We start from the raw sequence: 20,674 nt of genomic DNA, 5'->3' as shown, positions 1-20,674 counted from the left end.
AAACAATTCATTTTGGTCCCCGTTATTGTGAAGCAATTAAAATAGGTTTTGCCTTTGGGACACAGAGCCATGGGGGTCCACTTTGAACTCGACCTGCCACCTTGTGGAAATTGGAGGCAATAAAAAAAATGGCCCTTGGATAATAACAACATGACCTGGGCTAACATTTATTGAGGGTTTATCGGATGTCAGGCACTATGCAAAATAGCTTTTAAATGTTTTCTCACTTAATTATTAGAATAACTTTACGAGGTAGGAACTATTATTGTCCCCATTTTAAGGGTGAGGAATGTGTGACTCAGCACGGTAATACAGTCACAGATGGAGGCATCGTGACCCCAGGACTCATGTACTAAACCAGGCACTGCCCTGGGCCATATACAGCCCTTCTCATTTTCATGTATTTAAACATGTATTAAATATTTAAAAATAAATATCACAGTTCTTAGGACGGGTCACTAACAATAACCCTGCATCTTGAGATAACCATATTCCATCAGAATCATCAGAATCCATCAGCCACCAGCTGGCCCAATGCACAGGAGGCCAGGGGATGAGAAGAGAGCTTTCCCTGGAATTTTTCCTTACTCAGTGTTCCTTTCTCTTTGCAGGGTTCTGTCGAGTGATCACCACTCCCTTCATGTTCTTATCTTTCTTCATACGCACTCATGCACAAATACCATGTGTATTGGGAAACCAAGGGAAACCTTGGTTTATCTGCTGTGTAACTTTGGGCTAGTAGTCCCATGGACAGAGGAGCCTAACAGGCTATAGTCCATAGGGTTGCAGAGTTGGACAGGACTGAAGCAACTTAGCATGCAACATGCATGCAAGTACATACTTTCCGAGTCTCATCTTCTTCATCTGTAAATGGGGATAATGACACATATGACCTTGCTCCAAGAATAAATGAGATCTAAAAGATCTAGCCCTGTACTCAGTACCTAGTAAGTCCTTAATTCATATACACAACAAAAATTGATTCTTTTAATATTAAGTCTACAATTTCACTTCACAGTTGAATCACATGTAATACTTCTCATGGTAGCTCCAATCATTGTTTCATGTGCTCCTTACATCAACCTGGTACAAGTGATAGGAAAGATCGACTAACCCACTTTACAAATCATTGTCATTAAAACTGGTCACATACCTACTATGACTAGGGAACTGGGCTAGAAATTTAGAGATGGGTAACATTTACATTGACATTCACAGTGGTTTATGAAGGAGTACACAGGGAATCCCTGCTGAGATAACAGAAAACATTATATATTGGTCTCTGCCCCCTCATTCCTGGCACAGAGCGCTTAAAACCCTTATAATTTTCTAAGTGATAAGAACACAAGGAGTATCTTTTGTCCTAATATTTGGTCTTTGCTAAAGAGGTGGCTCTGGATGGACTCCTGGATGAGGGCTGGTCATTGGAAAGAAAAATCCATGATTAGAGGTTTGGAATTTTCAGCCCTGTCCCTCAAATTTCTAAGAAGGGAAAAGGGCTGAAAATGGACTTAATGATTGACCAAGACTATGTGAGAAACTTCTATACACACCCAATAGTATGTGTGTATGTTCTAAACACTAGGGATACAGCAGAGAAGGCAACAGACAAAAGTCCCTTCATTCAAACTGCTAAGTTTTAAGGTTGAAAAGGACAGGGGCCTTAGAATGGGATAAATACTAAGGGAAAATTGTGGTTAATGGCCTGGACATGGTTGAGTTGGACTGCTTGGGTTTAAATCTTGTCTCTTCCAATGGGCAATGTACTTGATTTCTCTCAGCTTCTGTTCCTGTGTCTTTGAGTTAATGCCTACATTGGAAAGTTCCTTGAGGATGCATGATTTAATATATACTACACTGTTTAATACAGCTATACAATAGGCACTCAATGAGTATTAGCAATGATTTATTGCTCAGTAATATACCTACTCACTTAAGCCAAAATTGTGAGTGCAGACATGACACCTGATTCCTTTGATTACTGTGTTCTATCCATTTTTAGAAGCATTTATCTTCTAAATATTCAAATGAGTGTATTTTTCTTCCTTTTCTCCCTTGCCATTATCTTAGCTCAGGCTGACACTTCTATATTGATTAAAGAACTAATTTGCCAAGTGGGCTCCCTGCCTTTAGCTGTCTTCTCCCACACATTCTTCCTTGATCAAAAATTTGACATCATTTCCCCGACTGAAATCCTCCTGGAATGCTCCTTCCATGACTCTCCCTTGCTTGTAAACTCTTTAGCATGGTCTATGAGACTTCATAGTCTAGCCCTTGTCACTGGTCACCTCCTCCTATACGCTAAGCCCCACCCACATTGGTCTCTCTCTCCCTAAACAGATTTTAAGGCTCTCTGGCCAAAGTAAACAAGTCTGAGCTCCTTTGGAGTATCCAACACTTACTTAGCACAGGGGATGGAACGTGATAGATGGACTGAAGCCTGTTGAAGAATAGCTGCAATGCTGTCAGGATCATTTGGATGTTGCTTGCTAATAGTAAATGACAACGCAGTCACTGAACACGCATCAAGTTCAGGCATAGGGCTAAGTGCTTCACAGGCATTATTTTACTTAAACCTAGGAAAGAAGTAAGTGGTGTAAGTATCACCATTTAATTTTTTTTAATACTTATTTGGCTATATGGTAAGCCAGGAAGCTCAGTTGGTAAAGAATCCGCCAGCAATGCAGGAGACCCCGGTTCGATTCCTGGGTCGTGGAGATCTCCTGGAGAAGGGATAGCTACCCATTCCAATATTCTTGGGCTTCCCTGTTGGTTCAGCTGGTAAAGAATCCTCCTGCAATGTGGGAGATCTGGGTTTGATCTCTGGGTTGGGAAGATCCCCTGGAGAAGGGAAAGGTTACCCACTCCAGTATTCTGGCCTGGAGAATTCCTTGGGCTGTATAGTCCATGGGGATGCAAAGAGTTGGACACGACTGAGTGGCTTTCACTTTCACTTTCTAAGGCAGGATGTCAAAACCTGGCATGTAGATTCTAAATCCCTGTGCTTTATTCCCATATGCATTTTGGAAATCTCAGGACAAGAAATAACTTCTTCGCCATCTTTTTGAAAGGTCTCAGAAATGCTGAAGTGTGGAATCCACTGATTAAAAGTTCTGAACTCACACATCACTCTTTCTATTTTTCACACATCTATCATTTCTATTTCTGCTCAGGCTCATAACTCTAACTAGAACTTTGTACCTTATATATTTCCTTTTAGTCTAGGTATTTCATCTGAGGTCCCTTTCAAAAAAAACATAAAAGATTTCTAAAAGTGTGTAGTTCTGCAAACTTATTTTAGAGGAAAAAGATACCTAAAGAAACTTAATTCTAAATACTCATTCTGGGAAAGTAGTATTTAGCATGAAACAACCACAAGTCATGTTCGCTAGTGGTTAGATCAATAGTTTAGCGGATGTTTTCTGAGGGCTAAAATAACTTCTCATGCATTGCCACTCCTTTAGCTTGATCAAACTACAAAAGGGAGGCCAGGATTACATAGATCTTCATTTTTATTTCTTTCTTAAAGATGAATGTGATTAATAAGACACTAGATACACTGAAGCAACTACAGCTTTTACAACAAAAACATGTTTTAAAATATCTTTAGTCATTGGTGCCAGGTACCAAACAACGGTGGCAGATGATAAAAACTAACAGACAGATCACCTTTTACATAGGCAACAACTTTTATTACACTGTTTGGCATTGAGTGCTTTAGAACGATACAAAGATTCTCACTTCCAAAGCAGAAATGCAATTTGGGTAGTATTAGCATATCTTTAATTCCATTTAAAAATTTCATTTATAAGTGGCTACATTATGATGAGATGTTCTATGACAATAATCACTTTTTGTGGTTGTTATTATTATGGAACAATGAGAATTTCTGTTAAAAACAGGTTATTGTGGACACTTGCTTGTACTTGTAAATACCGTGAAAAAGGAGAAAGCAGAGCTGAGGAAAATGCCCATTGTGGAAGCAGGCAGCCTTTGGAAAGGATGTTCTTGACTCAGTCATCTCCTCCACAGATCTTTAAGAGTGTGATCTCATAGTCTCCAGAAGTATCCGACTGCAAGGAACAGGACAGGCGGAGAGAAGGAGAGACACAGCGTAAATAATGAGGGGACCATGGATGAATCGAATCCCACAGCACTAGGGGAGTCACCAGCATGGGAAGCCCATGACCTGTACCATTTAGTAACATACACCTGCAATTCCATCATCCAGTCATATCTGTGGGAAATCGCGTTTCGGCCTAGCATCTTCTTCACAATATATAATACTTAAATTCTGCGTGATATATTGTGGTTAAATGTCAACTCGGGTTTTTTTTAAAAAAGAAGAGTACATCAATTACATAATATTACATAAGCTTTATTTTCTCACCAAACTTTTTAAAAAATATGATTTTATTATATTTATATTAATACTTATCAAACAGTTGTTCTTCTAAAGGTTAACTACTTTAATCCTTACTGTGTGGTAGGTACCGTAACTATCTCCATTTAACTAAGAAGTAAAATGAGAAAGACAGAGGTTAGGATATGTATCCCAGATTATATAGATAATAAGCACAGAATCGGAATTCAGAGCCAGTTAACCTGGCTGCTTAACCCCATTCTATACTTCCTGACTTAAGAAAGTAAAATGAGCTACCTTCCTATAAAGTATGTTTCCCAGTTCCTCTCTCCTAGGATAGCCAAAAAAGATCTTGGTTCAGAAAATATACCATGTGTATGCTGTGCTCAGTTGCTCATTTGTGTCCAACTCTTTGTGACCCCATGGACTGTAGCCCACCAGACTTCTCTGTCCATGGAATTCTCCAGGCAAGAATACTGGAGTGGATTGCCATTTCCTATTCCAGGGGATCTTCCCTGCCCAGGGATCAAACCCGTGCCTCCTGCGTCTCCTGCATTGGCAAGCAGATTCTTTACCACTGAGCCATCAGGGAGACTGAGGCTTAAAGTACGAGTTGCCATGTTTGTTATGTAAAAGAGGCAAAATGTTTGCATAGCATCTGTGATAAAACTTGGCTTTTGACCAAGATTGCTTAAAATCCTCACATTATTCTTATTTGATTCAAGGCAACTTCTTATCACTTAAAATTTATATTGTAGTAAGGTAGAGGAAGCAATGAAGAAGGGTCACTTAGAGAAGAGACTAAGCATTGCTTTCATAATAAGACACAACAAGCCTTAATACACATTCTTCTGTTTTATATAAATTTTAGTTTTTAAGTCTTGCTTTGCCCTGTATAATGATCTCTTGAATCACTGACAAGTCAGCAATGCTCTGGCTTTGTATTAAAACCGCTCCCTCTAGCCATCTCTGATCAAAGTTGTAAACAAGTATTAGGGGTTCTATTAGTTAGCTGAGAAAATACATCAAAGTAGTTTAAAACAGAACTAAACATAAAATTTTGATCCACTGTGGACAATAAATGTTCATCCTTTTCTCCTATCTTTATTCTGTTGTCTTGCAGGAAAATAGCTATTCTTTTTAAAAAGATTTTTTTTTTGATGTGGACCACTTTTAAAGTCTTTACTGAATTTGTTACAATATTGTTTCTATCTTACCTTTTGTTTTTTGGCCACCAGGCATGTGAGATCTTAGCTACCTCATCAGCGATCAAACTCAAATCCTCTATATTGGAAGGCGAAGTCCTTTATATGGATAAACAATTTTATTTTATGGAGTTTTAGAAATTGTTATCCCAAAATATCAATGTATTTTCAAAACATTTAGACATAATTTACAGCTTCCTAATTAGGCCATATTAATTGTTCTTAAGAAACTAAATGTTTCTGTTGGCCTATTTTTAACAGTGGTACCAGTGGTTCCCTCCTCTCCCAATCTTTTTCCATTCTGACCACAACAAATCTATTCTAGGCTCTCATCTCTTGTCATTAGTCTCCTTGGATTCTCAATGCGTATTTTCCAAGGTGTTAATGCTTCTTGTTTTGGGAAATGGGTTCAGTGACCGTTACACCTATTAAGCAAGTAGCCCTTTCTTATCCTGTAAATAGTTCCGACTTTTCTTCCTTCCTCTCTGCCATCTCCACTTCTGTCTTCTTTGTAGACTCATCCTCCACTCTTTAGCCAGTCACTGCTGCCGCTGCTGCTAAGTCACTTCAGTCGTGTCCGACTCTGTGTGACCCCACAGACGGCAGCCCATTAAGCTCCCCCGTCCTTGGGATTCTCCAGGCAAGAACACTGGAGTGGGTTGCCATTTCCTTCTCCAGTGGATGAAAGTGAAAAGTGAAGGTGAAGTCGCTGAGTCGTGTCCGACTCAGCGACCCCATGGACTGCAGCCTACCAGGCTCCTCCATCCATGGGATTTTCCCGGCAAGAGTACTGGAGTGGGGTGCCATTGCCTTCTCCTCAGTCACTGCTAGTAATGCTTAAATCCCAATTCATCACTTAAAATTTGTATTACATTTTCTCTTAATCTATATTTTCTCCCTAGAGAATTTGCATGCATGTCCAAAGATTCAGTGACATAATTATTTCTGAAAATATATCCCATACCACTAGCTACAACTTGCCCTCTCTATTTGCACGTTTTGAAGTGTCAGTTACAAATGGTAACTTGCCATGGGCATTTGCCATCTACCTCTGCACGTGCTGCTGCAGCTGCTGACCTTCAACATCCCCTGGAGGAAGTTCAGGGTGGAGGTCAGGAATGAGCCACTGTGCTCTGGGAAAACTAGCAGAACAGGTCTTCAGACAGACATTTTTAGGAACTGGTTTTATGAACCCAATCCTTGCATTTCCTCATATCTAGAAAATCACAAAATCCCTTCATGGTGACATCAGTTCCTCATGACTAGCAGAAAACCTTTTGTAAAATAAGCGCTTGATTCCATGAACTCTCCTTTAACCAAAATCACATATATATTGGCCTTCCCCACCTCCACCTCTTTGGAGTAGTTCCCCAGAGCTGTCTGAAGTGAGATTCCCTGGGCTGCAGTCCTCATTTTGCCCCAAATAAAACATAACTCGCAAGTCTGATGTTGTGCATTTGTTTTTAACTTGACAAAAGACATCTCGAACTTAACATGTGGAACTTTCTCCCTGACTCCCCCCAAAGGGAAAACAAAAAAGAAAAACCACTGAAAACCTGATCTACTTGTAAAGAAAGAAGCGTGTGTGCTAAATCACTTCAGTTGTGTCTGACTCTTTGCGATCCTATGGATGTACAGGTTCCTCTGTCCACAGGATTCTCCAGGCAAGAATACTTGAGAGGGTTGCCATGCCCTCCTCCAGGGGATCTTCCCGACTCAGGGATCAAACCCGCGTCTCCTGCAGCTTCTGCACTACAGGTGGATTCTTTACCGCTGAGCCACCTGGGAAGCCCCAGACACCTGGGAGTCATCCTCAACTCTTTCTCCTTTCTTTTCACAACTTGATGTCATATTGAGTCATTTGAAGTTTTAACTCCTATCTTTTGAGTCTTTGCTTTTTCCTCTCTTTGTATTAGCAGTAGCTCTGCATCACTATTTTGAATCAGAGCTACTCTAATATGACTAATACAGTAACCCATCACGCCACATGCCTTCTATCTTATGTCCAATTCATTCTCCATAGTCACAAGATCTTTTCTAAACGTACTTCTGGTCATGACACTATGTGCTTACAATTTAAACACTTCAATGGCTTCCCACCACTCTTAAGCAAAAGACAAATCTTTAAACATTGCCCAAAAGGCCCTGCATGATCCGATTCCTCCAGCCTCATTTTTCATTAACTTTCTTCCACTATGAGGTCTTTTCAATCATGATTCCTTTTGTTAGAATGCTCTGCTGAATTCTGACCCCCATAACCTTTGCCTTGTTAAGTATAATCATTTTCAGATCTGAATCAAAACCTTCCTGTAGGTCAAACCCTCCTGTTATGTGATCTTACAGCACAATCTCTTTCCTTTACATCGAACATGGCTGTAATTTTACATTTATTTCTAATTCCATAAGGGTAGAAAACTTTTTTTCTTTACTTATAATTGTTACCCTGAGCCTGGCATATAATATAGTTTCAGTAAGTATTTTAAATTGAATGAATGGAATACCAGTTTCCTGTTCTCAAGGCTCTCTTTCAACTGAATGGATCTTGCCACTGAGATTGTATTTTTCCATATTCCCAAGGTAGGCTCCTAATTAATCAAGCACCTTATTAATACTTATCTTTCTGCTGCTGCTGCTAAGTTGCTTCAGTTGTGTCCGACTTTGTGTGACACCGTAGATGGCAGTCCACCAGGCTCCCCCATCCCTGGGATTCTCCAGGCAAGAACACTGGAGTGGGTACTTATTCTTCTACTTCTCATCAAACATATGTTTCTAGAGCACTCACCTTTCAGACTCTATTGACCAGCATAGCACCAGGCTCCTAAGGCACCCAACACATGCTTATTAACCTGAAAGGTAAGCTTCAGACTCACTTTCCTAAGAAATGTGCCGTGTGCTAAGTCACTTCAGCTGTGTTTGACTCTTTGTGACCATACAGACTGTAGCCCGCCAGGCTCCTCTGTCCATGGAATTCTCCAGGCAAGAATGCTGGGAGTCGATTGCCATACCCTCCTCCTGGGGATCTTCCCAACCCAGGAATGGAACCTGTATCTCTTATGTCTCCTGTGCATGTGCAGGCGGGGTCTTTACCCCTAGCTCCACCTGGAACTCATGTACCGATGGAAGAGACATGGGTTCGATCTCTCGGTCAGGAAAATCCCCTAGAGTAGGAAATGGCAACAGATTCCAGTATTCTTGCCTGGAAAATTCCATGGACAGAGGAACCTGGCAGGCTTCAGTCCGTGGGGCTGCAAAGAACTGAACACAGTTGAGCGACTAAGCGCACACACAGCCCACCTGGGAAGATTCTCTATCTAATCCCAAACATCTTTTACTCTCAATTCCTCTATTACTCCTCTATACCCCACATCTAATATTTCATTTTATGCTGTTTCACATTATTTTGTCAGCCTACTTTATCCTTTTTTAAAATTTCTTTGCACTTACAATCTCACATTTTAGCAAGTAGTACCAATATGAAATATGATTATTATCTTGAAATTGCTTTATTTATGTCCACCTCAAGTTTACATATAAATTAGGAACTAACTGAGGGTAGCTACTACGTTTTCCCTTAAAGACTCTGGAATCAAGTTATTTTTTAGATAGATACTTAATTTGTTGATCAAGAAAATCTAAGAAAAACTAATTTCATCCAATTTTTTTAAATGTCTTAGTATTAAGAGACACACATTTGTTTTTCACCTACTTTCTTCCTCTTCTCCTCTCCAATCATCACCTGAGAAAGGTGTTAATGAGCAGAGAAATGTCTAAATTAAATGCAGAAGGAAGAGGAAGACAGAAGCCAAGGCAGGAATGATAGACAAAAAGATTCTATTCATCAATATTGAAAACGTAATGAAATTACTTAATAATCTATGTTAGGCAACAGAAATGAAGAAACCCAAGATAATTTTAAATTACACACTGAACTCTTCAGCAATGGATTTTTCTTTTCTATCAAGACACACATTGCTTACATGTTTTCTAATACAATAAGCCTCAATTACCCAGGCCATCTGGAGAGGGAGAGCTACGAGTTAATTGAATTTTCTGGTTTGCCAAGGGTGAACCAAAGGACCTCTTCATGTTTCAACCTTGTTACTGGAAATCTTTATAAAATGTATGTGTCTCCTTTTCTGCCTTGGTAAGTACAATTTAGTTAACATTATTGTATCTTCCTCTGTTGATTGAAACTATTGTAACGTGTCAGAATCGATTCAAATTGCATTGAGCGTGAGCAGCGGATGAAATCTGTGCTAAGCCCCAGGCGCAACCTGACAGTTGCCTTTTCGAATAAATTTTCTTTTTCAACTTAAGCATGTATCTTTTCCTGCAAAGGTTTAGTACAAAAACAGCAGCTCTCATTAAAAAAAAAAATGATTTTGATGAGCAAATATAGTTGACTAATTGAGGTGCAGTGGAAGTCAGTTGATAATATTTACTAGAATTCCCTGTCCTTGGAGATGGTGAAGGACAGGGAAGCCTGGTGTGCTGCAGTCCATGGGGTCACAGAGAGCTGGACATGACTAGCAACTGAGCAACAATCAAAATTACAGGTGTATTGACATCTGTCTCAGCACTCCTACCTACTATTGAGCACTCATCCTTCAGATACACTTGTACCTGATGAAATCACATATGTGTATTGCAGTGTTGTTTAGAATAGCAAGAAACTTGAAACATCTGTTGATGTGGTAGGTACAAATATACAAGTAATGGAATGATATGCAGTTGTTAACAAGAATGAGAAAGCTTCCTAGCAACCTAAATGTCCATCCACAAAGGAATGGATAAAGAAGATATGGTACATACATACATACAATGGAATATTACCCAGCCATTAAAAAGAATGAAATAATGTCATTTGCAGCAACATGGTAGACTTAGAGAGTGTCATACTGAGTGAAGTAAGTCAGACAAAGAAGGAGAAATATTGTAAGACATCCCTTATATGTGGAATCTAAAAAGAAATGATACAAATGAACTTACTTACAAAACAGAAAGAGATTCACAGTCTTAGAGAATGAACTTATGGCTGCCAGCAGGTGGAAGGGTGGAGGGAAGGGACCGTTAGGGAGTTTAGGATGGACATGTACACACTGCTGGATTTAAAATGAATAACCAACAAGGACCATTGTACAGCACATGGAACTCTGCTCAATGCTATGTGGCCGTCTGGACAGGAGGGAAACTTGGGGGAGAATGGATACATGTATATGTATGGTTGAGTTCCTTCACTGTTCACCTGAAACCATCACAACATTGTTTATCAATCGGCTATACTCCAATGCAAAATAAAAAGGTAAAAAAAAAAAAAGAATGAGAAAGCTTCCTTCCTGAAATGCAAAGAACCCCAAAGTGCAGAATCATGTTATCTTTTGTGTAAAACAAAGAGGAAATGTAAAATATATCCTTTTGTTCTACTGCCAGAAAGAATAACTGAAATAAAACAGTGCAGTGTAAGAAAACAGATAAGCAATTTGCATATGCAGTTCACAAAAGAAGAAAAATCAGTGGCCACTAAACCTGAAAAAAATAAAATGTTGAGTGCCTTTTATGTACCTAGGATTTTAGAGCTGAAAAATAATTACTATCTTTAAGAAATATTTTGTCACTCTTTTTTTGAGGTTTCTTTCTTTTTCCTTAATCTTTAGGTTGGAATAGAATTGCTTTACAATGGTGTGTTAAGTTTCTGCTGTACAAAACATGAATCAGCCATATGTGTACACATACACCCTTCCTCTGAAAAGTCCCTCCCAGCCACCCCCATGCCATCCATCTGGGTCATCACAGAGCATCAAGCTGAGCTCCATGTGCTACACAGCAGCTTCCCACTGGCTGTTTCACCCAAAGAAGTGTCTATATGTCAATGCTACTCTCTCAATTTGTCCCACCCTCTCCTTCCCTCCTGGTGTCCACAAATCCATTCTCTACCTCTGTACCTCTACTCCTGCCCTAAAAATAGGTTCAGCAGCACCATTTTTCTAGATTCCATATTTGTGCATTAATACATGACACTTGTTTTTCTCTTTCTGACTTACTCCACTCTGTACGACAGACTCTAGATTCATCCCCATCACCACTGACTCAAATTCACTCCTTTTTATGGCTGACAAATAATTCAGAAAACACATTTACACACTGCCAAGGAGAGAGGAACCTAAATCATGAATTTCCATGTTTTGAGAATTATAAGGGAAAGATGATGGGTAGAGAGAGGCAAGATATGTTTTGCTATTTTTAAGAAGAGACTTACTTTAATTGCTGAATACAGGGAGTAGCCAGAAAGCTTCTTAAACTCTGCTCGAATGTCCAGAAGGTCAATTTCTGATCTGGAAACCATTATTCGGTTCAGAGTAAACTCATCAGTTCCGGCACCCTGTTAAGAAATGCAAGTGTCCACGAGACCAATCTCATTGCTCACAAAACAACACATGGATATTCATCAGACACTGATATGGTACACAGACTATTCAACCACAGTGACTCTCCTCTCATTTTTCATCAAACATCCTCATTCATTTATTCAAGAAACATTTTCTGCCACTGCATTGCTAAATGCTGAAAACAGAGATGAGATGCCCCTGTTAAGCTTTCAGTTTTGTAAAGGATACAGGTGAGAAAATGGGCCATTACAATAAAATCTGACATATGGGAAGTATTGGGTACTATGGGAGCATATGTTAGGGAGGCCTACCATATGCTAATCAAGGATTAGTAAAGGACTGTTTGAGAAAGTGGGATTTAAGCTGGGGCCTAAATAGTCAGCCAGGAGAAGAAGGAATGGAGTTCTTATGCAGAGGAAAAAAAAAAGTTTCAATATAAGATACAGCATACATGATGCTTTAGGGCAAGAAATAATACCACATTTAAGGATACATAAGTAATAAGAAGGAACAGCAAGGAGTATATCTGGAAAGGCCAGACCTTATAAACCATGAAATGAAATTCTGACTTCATCCTGAGTGTGAAGAACTATTTGCAGTCTGTTAAAAATGAGTGTGTTGAGATCAGATCAGATTTGTAGTTTCAGAAGGTTCCTTTGACAGCAGCAGTATGAAGAGTGGATTTCAGGAAAAGAGTAGGATGAAGATGACAGAATAAGACTGGAAGCTTTGAGATCCATCCAGAAGTGATTATATAACCGAGAGAGAGATGGAGAGAGAGAAAGAGATGTTGATGGCCTGATCTACAATAATGGTAGTAGGGATGGAGAAAATTGATAAGATTTAAGAGATGCTCGTAAAGGTAGACTGACAAATCTTAATGACGTTTGAGAAGAAAGAGGGAAAGAGAAGTGTAGAATTTCTAGCTGAGCAGTTAGGTGGATATTGACACCATTCATTTATTCGTTCAACAAATGCTTACTGAGCACAACAAATGCTTACAGAACACACACTCTCATGGAGTTCTCGCTGATGGAGGTGGACAGGAAGGACAGTAAGTTAGTGGTACTGAGAACGATGGGGTGGAGTGTGAGTGAAAGGAAGTCAATTGACCTGGGTAGACAGGGAAGACCTCTCTCAGGAGGACGCATGAGCTGAGACCTCAGAGATCAGAAGGAGGCAATCATAGATAGATATGGAGGAGACACACACAAGGCAGAGAGCATGACAAATGCCAAGACCCTGACATGGGTAGACGCTTGGAGTAATCAAGAAACAGAAAGAAAGCTGATGTGGCTAAGCCGTAGAGAACAAGGCTGGGGAGGAAAGGTATAATTTCAGTGAGTTAGGCAAGGCTAGTTCCTATCAGTGTTATCCACTGAGATGACTGAAGGCAGGATGCAGAGCAAGACTGGGATGGGAGGTGATGAAAGTGCTGTTTACTGTGGACGCAGCTTTGAAAGGGCACGTGGACTTTCTACAGGAAATGTCCAGGAAGAAACTGAAGTCAGCATCTTATGCATGCCAGGCTCACTATGAGGGTCTGAAGATATAAACAAGAAAGGACTGAAGAGATTCACAGAGTTCCCCACCCAGAAGTGACAGCAGACTAGAAAACACAGGGTTTCTACATCCTGAAAGGTGGCTAGCTCAGTGTGGTTTAAGTAAGGCAGCTTGAGAGGCCACTGGATCACGTTTGAGGGCTGTTATCCTGAAACCAATCAACTGCCCACATTACTGTGAAGTGGGAGAAATAATTTAGTCAGCACTTCAGCGCACCTACCTCTGTAATGATTAGGAAACTCATTATCAACCTATGAGCCAAATTAGCAGACAGATTAGCTACAAAAGAGAACTCTATCAAAATGGAAAAGAAACAGGAAATGCCATCAATATTAAGTAATATTTTTACATTTTCCTTGAGGGAAGCTAAGAATATAAATGAAATTTCCAGACCAACCTTCAAAGCTCGGTACAGTCTTTCAGCTAAAAAGGCAGGCGTGTTCCTTGCACAACGAACTGTTACAAAAAAGCCAAGTAATGTTCAGTTTAATTTAATAGAAATTGAGTTAATCTATAGTAATACATTTTTTTAAAAGATTCTTTTTGGGTAACCATACCATTCTCCTCCTCCCCACTCCTAGCTTTTCTTTAGAATGAAAGAATGAATGAATGCTTAACCTGAATTTTGAAGCCTTATAATGTCATATTTGCATGGAACTTTAACACAGTAATTATCCTTAGCCACAGGGAAAATAAAATTACCTGCCAAAGATACTCCCACAGTAGCTGACTCATTTCCAGATCCCAGACACACCAACACCTACGCTTACATTTGATAATTCCCTAGGGTGTACTGCTGCTCCATTTCTAACATCTTTGACTACTGATGAATAGCTTGGGTCTAAAGATTGCAGAGATGTTGCTCCAAATAACTCATTAGGTAAATAGGGGCACTGGAGCTCAGCTTAAAAGCAATTTTTCCAACAGAAAGATTTTTTTCTTAAGTGACTGAATTAGAATTTATAGACTGATTAATTACATTTTAACCAGTGCGTGTAATCTAAATTCAGTCATTAAAAAAAAAACACTAAAATTGCTCAATTCTTTATTTTGAAATAATGAGTAAAGCAGAAATAATAATAATAATAAATAACTGCAAAAACATGAGCAAATGAATTATCCTTTAAAGTGAAAGTAGCCAGGACTAGAAAAGTCTGTAGGGAATAAGGCTGTTTATTGCAACACAATTACTTGTATCATCTTAAATTTGATCTCTAGGTAGAAAGCTAACCAAAAGTGAATGAATTTTATAATGAATTTTGGAGATCAGAACAAGAACAGTGGCTTTCTCATAGTGCCTTTCAGACTCTTTTAAGGAAAGTGAAAAGACCTTTTGTGTCTGTGTCTTAAGGGAAACAGAGAAATGTATTAGGAACACGGAATCTGGGACAAACATGATAACAGCTACAGATTTGAAACTGTCTGAGAAGAAATCAAGGATGTGAATTGGTATTACCTATATTTTCCTCAAACTTACATTCAGCAAGCCTTAATCATTCGATTAAGAGTTTTTGTGCCCGCTTTTATCCTATTAACTCTTTCAATCATCTTGCTCCCCACAGACTAAATGCAGGGGATCCTTTCTTTCCATAATCCTTTATCCTCTCCTTCGCTTTATGGTCTTAACTACCAGATTTGTTCCTCATGTCTGAATATTTGGGAAAGTGGTAGCATATACAGTATAAGGAAACCTGCTTTAAGACTCAACCCCAGGAGGGAAACTCGGGGAAATTCCAAAGAATCAGGGAGTCCACTGAAGTTCATTATGATGATCAAGAGTTCATGATTGCCTGCTTCTTACCATCTGTGTTCTTTTGACCAAACTTTCTCAGGCCTTCCCCTGACCCCTGTCACAGGCCCCTGAATGCTTGCTTGGTCCCCAGACTGACCAAGTACCAAAATGCCAACATGCCTCCTTTTCAGCTTGTCCTAAGAATGGGCTGATGTGGCGAGACACACTTCCTGTCAACCCCCAATGATCCTGCCTCCTTGCTTGTCCAACTTCTTTAAAAATTTCTGCTAGGGCTTTCCTGATGGTCCAGTGGTTAAGAATCCGTGTACCAATGGAGGGGACACAGGTTCGATCCCTGGGTCTGGGGAGATCCCACATGCTGTGTCACGACTACTGAGCCCACAAGCTATAACTACTGAAGCCCGCACACCCTAGAGTTCTTGCTCCAGAAGAAACAGCACCTCAATGATAAGCCCACACACCACAACTAAAGAATAGCCCCCCTTGCCACAACTAGAGAAAAGCCCACGCAGCAACGAAGACCCAGCACAGCGAAAAATCAATCTTAAAAAAAAAAAAAAAAAGGCTTCTGTTAAGATCTGTTTATCTCTTCCCCATAAAAGAAAAGCTTTTTCTGTTTGATTGTCAGACTCCTGTATACATTTCTGAGATTAAACTCTTCTCCCTAATGAAATAGTCTTTTTGAAGAAAGCTTCTTCCTGTCGACGTACAGATTTGACAACTAGTGATCTTCCTACCATGCATTTCTAAGATGTTAGAACTCAGATGGTTTTTCATGTCGAAAGCTATGTGTTGACAGTCTATTAGATTCCTTGTATATGAAATAGCCAGGACAGGCAGATCTATTGACACAGAAAGGAAACTGGTGGTTGCAAGGGGTGGGGAGTGACTATCAGTGGGCACAGGGCTTCTTTGAGGGCTGATGGAAAGATCCCAGACTTAGATTCTGGAGACAGCTGCACAATTCTGTGAAACCAGAGAGCACTGAATTGCACACTTCGGGTGAATTTTATGGTACTTGACTTCTATCTCAATAAAGATTTTTTTTTAAATGTATTCCAATGATAGACTGAAATAGAAAATGAAAGTGAGACATATCTTGAACTTTAAATTAGTTAAATTTTAAAGTCTTTCTTTCACTTGATAAAATAACACACACTGTAGCCCAAATTTAGTGCATAATTCAGTATCTATTTCCAAAAATGCCTCTTAGCTCAATGAAGTGAGAATTTGTACATCTTAATAAAGTTTTTCAAATGATACAGCAGGCAAGGTAAAAAGCAGCAAGACTGATGCAAAGGTTAAAAGATGAAATGAAAACAATTAACTGGCTGTATCACTGACACTGGAATATTCTCAGAGCTAAGTATGGAGACTGATCTCTGATTCTTTTTTTTTTTTTTTAATTGAAAAAGAAGCTTTTTATTCTTTCTTGGCCTGTCTTCTAGCAAGTCACCTATACACACACACATATGTGCTTGCTAAGATGCTTTAGTTGTGTCCGACTCTGTGCAACCCTATTGATTGTAGCCTACCGGGCTCCTCTGTCCATGGAATTCTTCTCCAGGCAAGAATACTGGAGTGGGTTGCTATGCCCTCCTCCAGGGGGTCTTCTCCACTCAGGGATTGAACTTGTGTCTCTTATGTTCCCTGCATTAGGTGGATCCTTTACCACTAGTGCCACCTGGGAAGCCCATACATATGTGTGTGTGTGTGCATATTTTTTAAAAGCAGCATTTGGATCCTATTCTTGGCACTGAAGAGAGGATCAGAAGTTAGTGAAATAACACATGCAGAGGAAATCCTGAGAATAGAGGCCAAACCTTAAGGGAGGGCTTGCTCCCTGGTACTTTTTCTGTAATTTGGAATACTTCACTGTGGACGGGGTGACACACGCAGGTTTCAATCTCTGTTTCCCCAGAAGCACATTGGGGAGGCTGGCTAACATCACAGGCTGCGGAGCCCCAGTGCCTAGGCTGGAACCCCAGCTCCACCGCACTTTCCCTGAGTAACTGGGGAAAGGAACTTAACCTTGGTGCCTCAGGTCTCCTATGGGGATAATAACAGTCCCTCACCCATGGGATTGTCATGAGGCTTAAATGGGTTGATGTTTGCCAAGAGGTTAGCATAATGCCGAGCATGTCGGAAGTGCCTGACGAGTGTTTATTTAAAAAGTACAATTTGAGGCACCTTCCACCCTCCAGAGGTGGTAATTAACATTTGAAAGATGAATCAGAGCCTCACTCTGGAGGTTACCCTTAGATATCAGCTATCTTTATCTCACTGGAGAAGCTATTAATTATTATGATTGATGTTAGATATGACATTTCATTGGTGAAATGATAAGCTGTACAGGTACTCCTACCCTGGCATTAGCAGAGAAGCAAGACCAACAGTCACCAGAAATTGGAGAAGTTTAGGATTCTGAACAATCCTGTGTGCTTATGAGCATTTAGACTAAGTTGCTGGTAAAGAATCCCGCCTACAAGGCAGGAAATACAGGAGACATGGGTTTGATCCCTGGGTCGGGAAGATCCCCTAGAGGATGAAATGGCAACCTAGTCCAGTATTTTTGCCTGAAAAATCCCATGGACAGAGGAGCCTGGAAGGCCACAGACCATGGGGTCACAAAGAGGGGGACACCACTGACTGACTAAGCACTCAGGCACGCTTGACTTGGACTAGAATGGTCACTGAAGCCTGTCTTTGAAGAGTGTCTCATTCCTCTGAACGCATCTTTCTTGCAAGGTGTTCTTTGGGTGCCTAAAAGCACAGACTGCAGAGACCTGATGGAGAAGACAGATCAGCTTACATAACCATGTTTTTGTCTGCTTGTTAATCCACGTGTCTCTCCAGGCACAGATTCAGTCTGTGACTTATTTTCCTTCTGATTCTCCCTGTTCGCACAGCCAACCAGGAGGAGACCTGTAGTTCTGTCCTGAGTTTAATGTTGGGAGGCCACTGACATCTTCCAAAAATAACCAAACATGATTAATTACCATATGGGCTTAGATCTATGCTTTCAACGGGCTCCATAAAAATGCCAGGAGAAGTGTAACATTTTTCTTTCTCAAGGAGTTTATAATCCAAACGTGGTACCAAGATAAACACAAAGTTAAAAGGCAAAGGAAGCCCTAAACAGAGAACATCTTCCTGCATCCATTTCACAATATTTCTTGAGCATAGGTGTGCACCATGGACTGTGCTGAGGGCTCGGGGGAGCATAAAGATGGATCAGTCAGGATTCTGAGATGAAAAGAGTTGATCCTGACACTGATTGAAAACAAGTGCAAAGTACCTCAGTTTATAAGCACTCATGGACTTACCTATGGCCAGCAGTAAGTCTTCAAAATGCCCAGACAATTCTCCTTTTATGCTATCCTCAATGTCCTTCTGGCTGATGTTTCTGTATTCATCAAATGCTGAAAAGCAACATCGCAAAAAATTGAAAGCATCCCAGTTGACACCTGAATATATTTTAGCTTCTGATTTGATATGCAGCACATCATGTTATTAAGTAGCAAGCACAAACACTTCTTTAAACCATCAAAAACTCAGCACGAAAGTTTTTGTTTTTAATTTCTTTTTAAAAATATCATCAACAATAAAACTTGAACTTCATAGGCCATTTTCTTCAATGATTAATCTCTCTCTCTCCTTTCTTCCCTCCCCATCCCAGGCTGTAAGCATTTAAAATAGCCTGAAAGGTTAAATGATAAACAATTTCTCTAGCAAGGTGGGCTAACTTTTAAAAGATAACAGCACCTGGAAACAAGAATGTGGTCATGAGCCAAATATATTTTAAATCTGCTACTGAAATCTTAATTGTGAAGATTTCTTTGTGCTGAATAAATCACTCCCCAAGGCAGCAGAGCCTATTTCATACTTACTGGAAGGCACTGAAAGTTCTTGGTCAATATTTCCCGAAAGCAAAACCTGTACATACATCACCTAGCATGGAAGGATACTTCATAAACCAAGTATATTGTTTCCAAGTAAGTTTTGAAAACAGAAAATTTGGAGATCTATGATTGTTTGGTTTTTATTTTTCAAATAAAGACATTAATAAAGCAACTATAATATACTATTACTATTATTTTATAAAAAGGATGAAATTTCAATGTCCAAGTCTCCTCGTTTTCCCACGAACTTGGCGTAAGCATAGTCATGCACTGTGGTGGTTCTCCAGACCAGCACAGGGAAGATACAGTTGGATGTCCACAGGAAGTGGAGTTCTATACTTTTGGGTGCTGTTGCTTCCAGAATGACCCAGGGAGATGTATGAGTGAAGGGTGGGTGCTTAGCAATTCCATGGAATAGCTGGTCTGAGAAAAACAGCTTCCCCACCCCACCCATTTACCTTCATATCAGAAAAAGTTGAATGATAATCCATATTTATGCATTAACAGAGATCACCTGTAATGCCTGGTTTTCCTGGAAAGTGGCTAACTAGGCAAGAAAGGGGCTGGAAGCCGTGATTTAGGATCTGCCATCAGCAGGAACACTCCTCTCTGCTTTCAGCCCAGAGGGCAGCTCCTCTTTCCTCCCTGCCAAACCGACCCTGTCACACACTCATTTCACATGCTAGCAGGTAGTGCTCAAAATCCTCCAAGCTAGGCTTTGACGGTACACCAACTGAGAACTTCCAGATGTACAAGCTGATTTAGAAAAGGCAGAGGAACCAAAGATCAAATGGCTAACATCTGCTGGATCACAGAAAAAGCAAGGTAATTCCAGAAAAACATCTACTTCATTGACGACGCTAAAGTCTTTAACTGTCTGGGTCACAACAAACTGGAAAATTCTTCAAGAGATGGGAATACCAGATCACCTTACCTGCCTCCTAAGAAATCTGTATGCAGGTCAAGAAGCAACAGTCAGAACCAGACATGGAAAAATGGACTGGTTCCAAATTGGGAAAGGAGTACATCAAGGCTTTATATTATCACCCTGCTTATTTAACTTATATGCAGAGTACATCATGCAAAATGCTGGGCTGGATGAAGCACAAGCTGGAATCAAGATTGCCAGGAAAAATATCAATAACCTCAGATATGCAGATGACACCACTGTTATGGCAGAAAGCGAAGAGGAACTAAACAGCCTCTTGATGAAGATGAAAGAGGAGAAGGAAAAATCTGGCTTAAAACTCAGCATTCAAAAACTGAAGATCTTGGCATCCAGTCCCATCACTTCAGGGCAAATAGATGGGGAAACAATGGAAACAGTGACAGACTTTATTTTCTTGGGCTCTAAAATCATTGCAGATGGTGACTGCAGCCATGAAATTAAAAGACTTTGCTCCTTGGAAGAAAAGCTATGACAAACCAAGATAGCATATTAAAAAGCAGAGGCTTTGCTAACAAAGGTCCATCTAGCCAAAGCTATGGTTTTTCCAGTAGTC

The 20,674-nt window shown here is 40.0% G+C and overlaps 1 protein-coding gene across 1 annotated transcript in view; it reads right to left on the bottom strand.

Annotated features, from left to right (window-relative positions):
* Positions 1-3,490: 3,490 nt before the first annotated feature.
* Positions 3,491-20,674, bottom strand: part of ANXA3 (annexin A3) — a 71,355-nt gene continuing 54,171 nt past the window's right edge. The window contains exons 10-13 of the mRNA XM_055588881.1: positions 18,597-18,692; positions 13,915-13,973; positions 11,825-11,947; positions 3,491-4,073 (exon numbers count right to left, since the gene is read on the bottom strand). Coding sequence (XP_055444856.1) covers positions 4,014-4,073; positions 11,825-11,947; positions 13,915-13,973; positions 18,597-18,692 — 338 coding nt within the window. The 3' untranslated portion in view covers positions 3,491-4,013. The remainder of the gene's footprint in view (positions 4,074-11,824; positions 11,948-13,914; positions 13,974-18,596; positions 18,693-20,674) is intronic.

The sequence above is a fragment of the Bubalus kerabau genome, chromosome 7, assembly GCF_029407905.1.
Source record: "Bubalus kerabau isolate K-KA32 ecotype Philippines breed swamp buffalo chromosome 7, PCC_UOA_SB_1v2, whole genome shotgun sequence".
NCBI lineage: Eukaryota > Metazoa > Chordata > Mammalia > Artiodactyla > Bovidae > Bubalus > Bubalus kerabau.
This window is presented reverse-complemented; position numbering and strand designations above follow the sequence as displayed.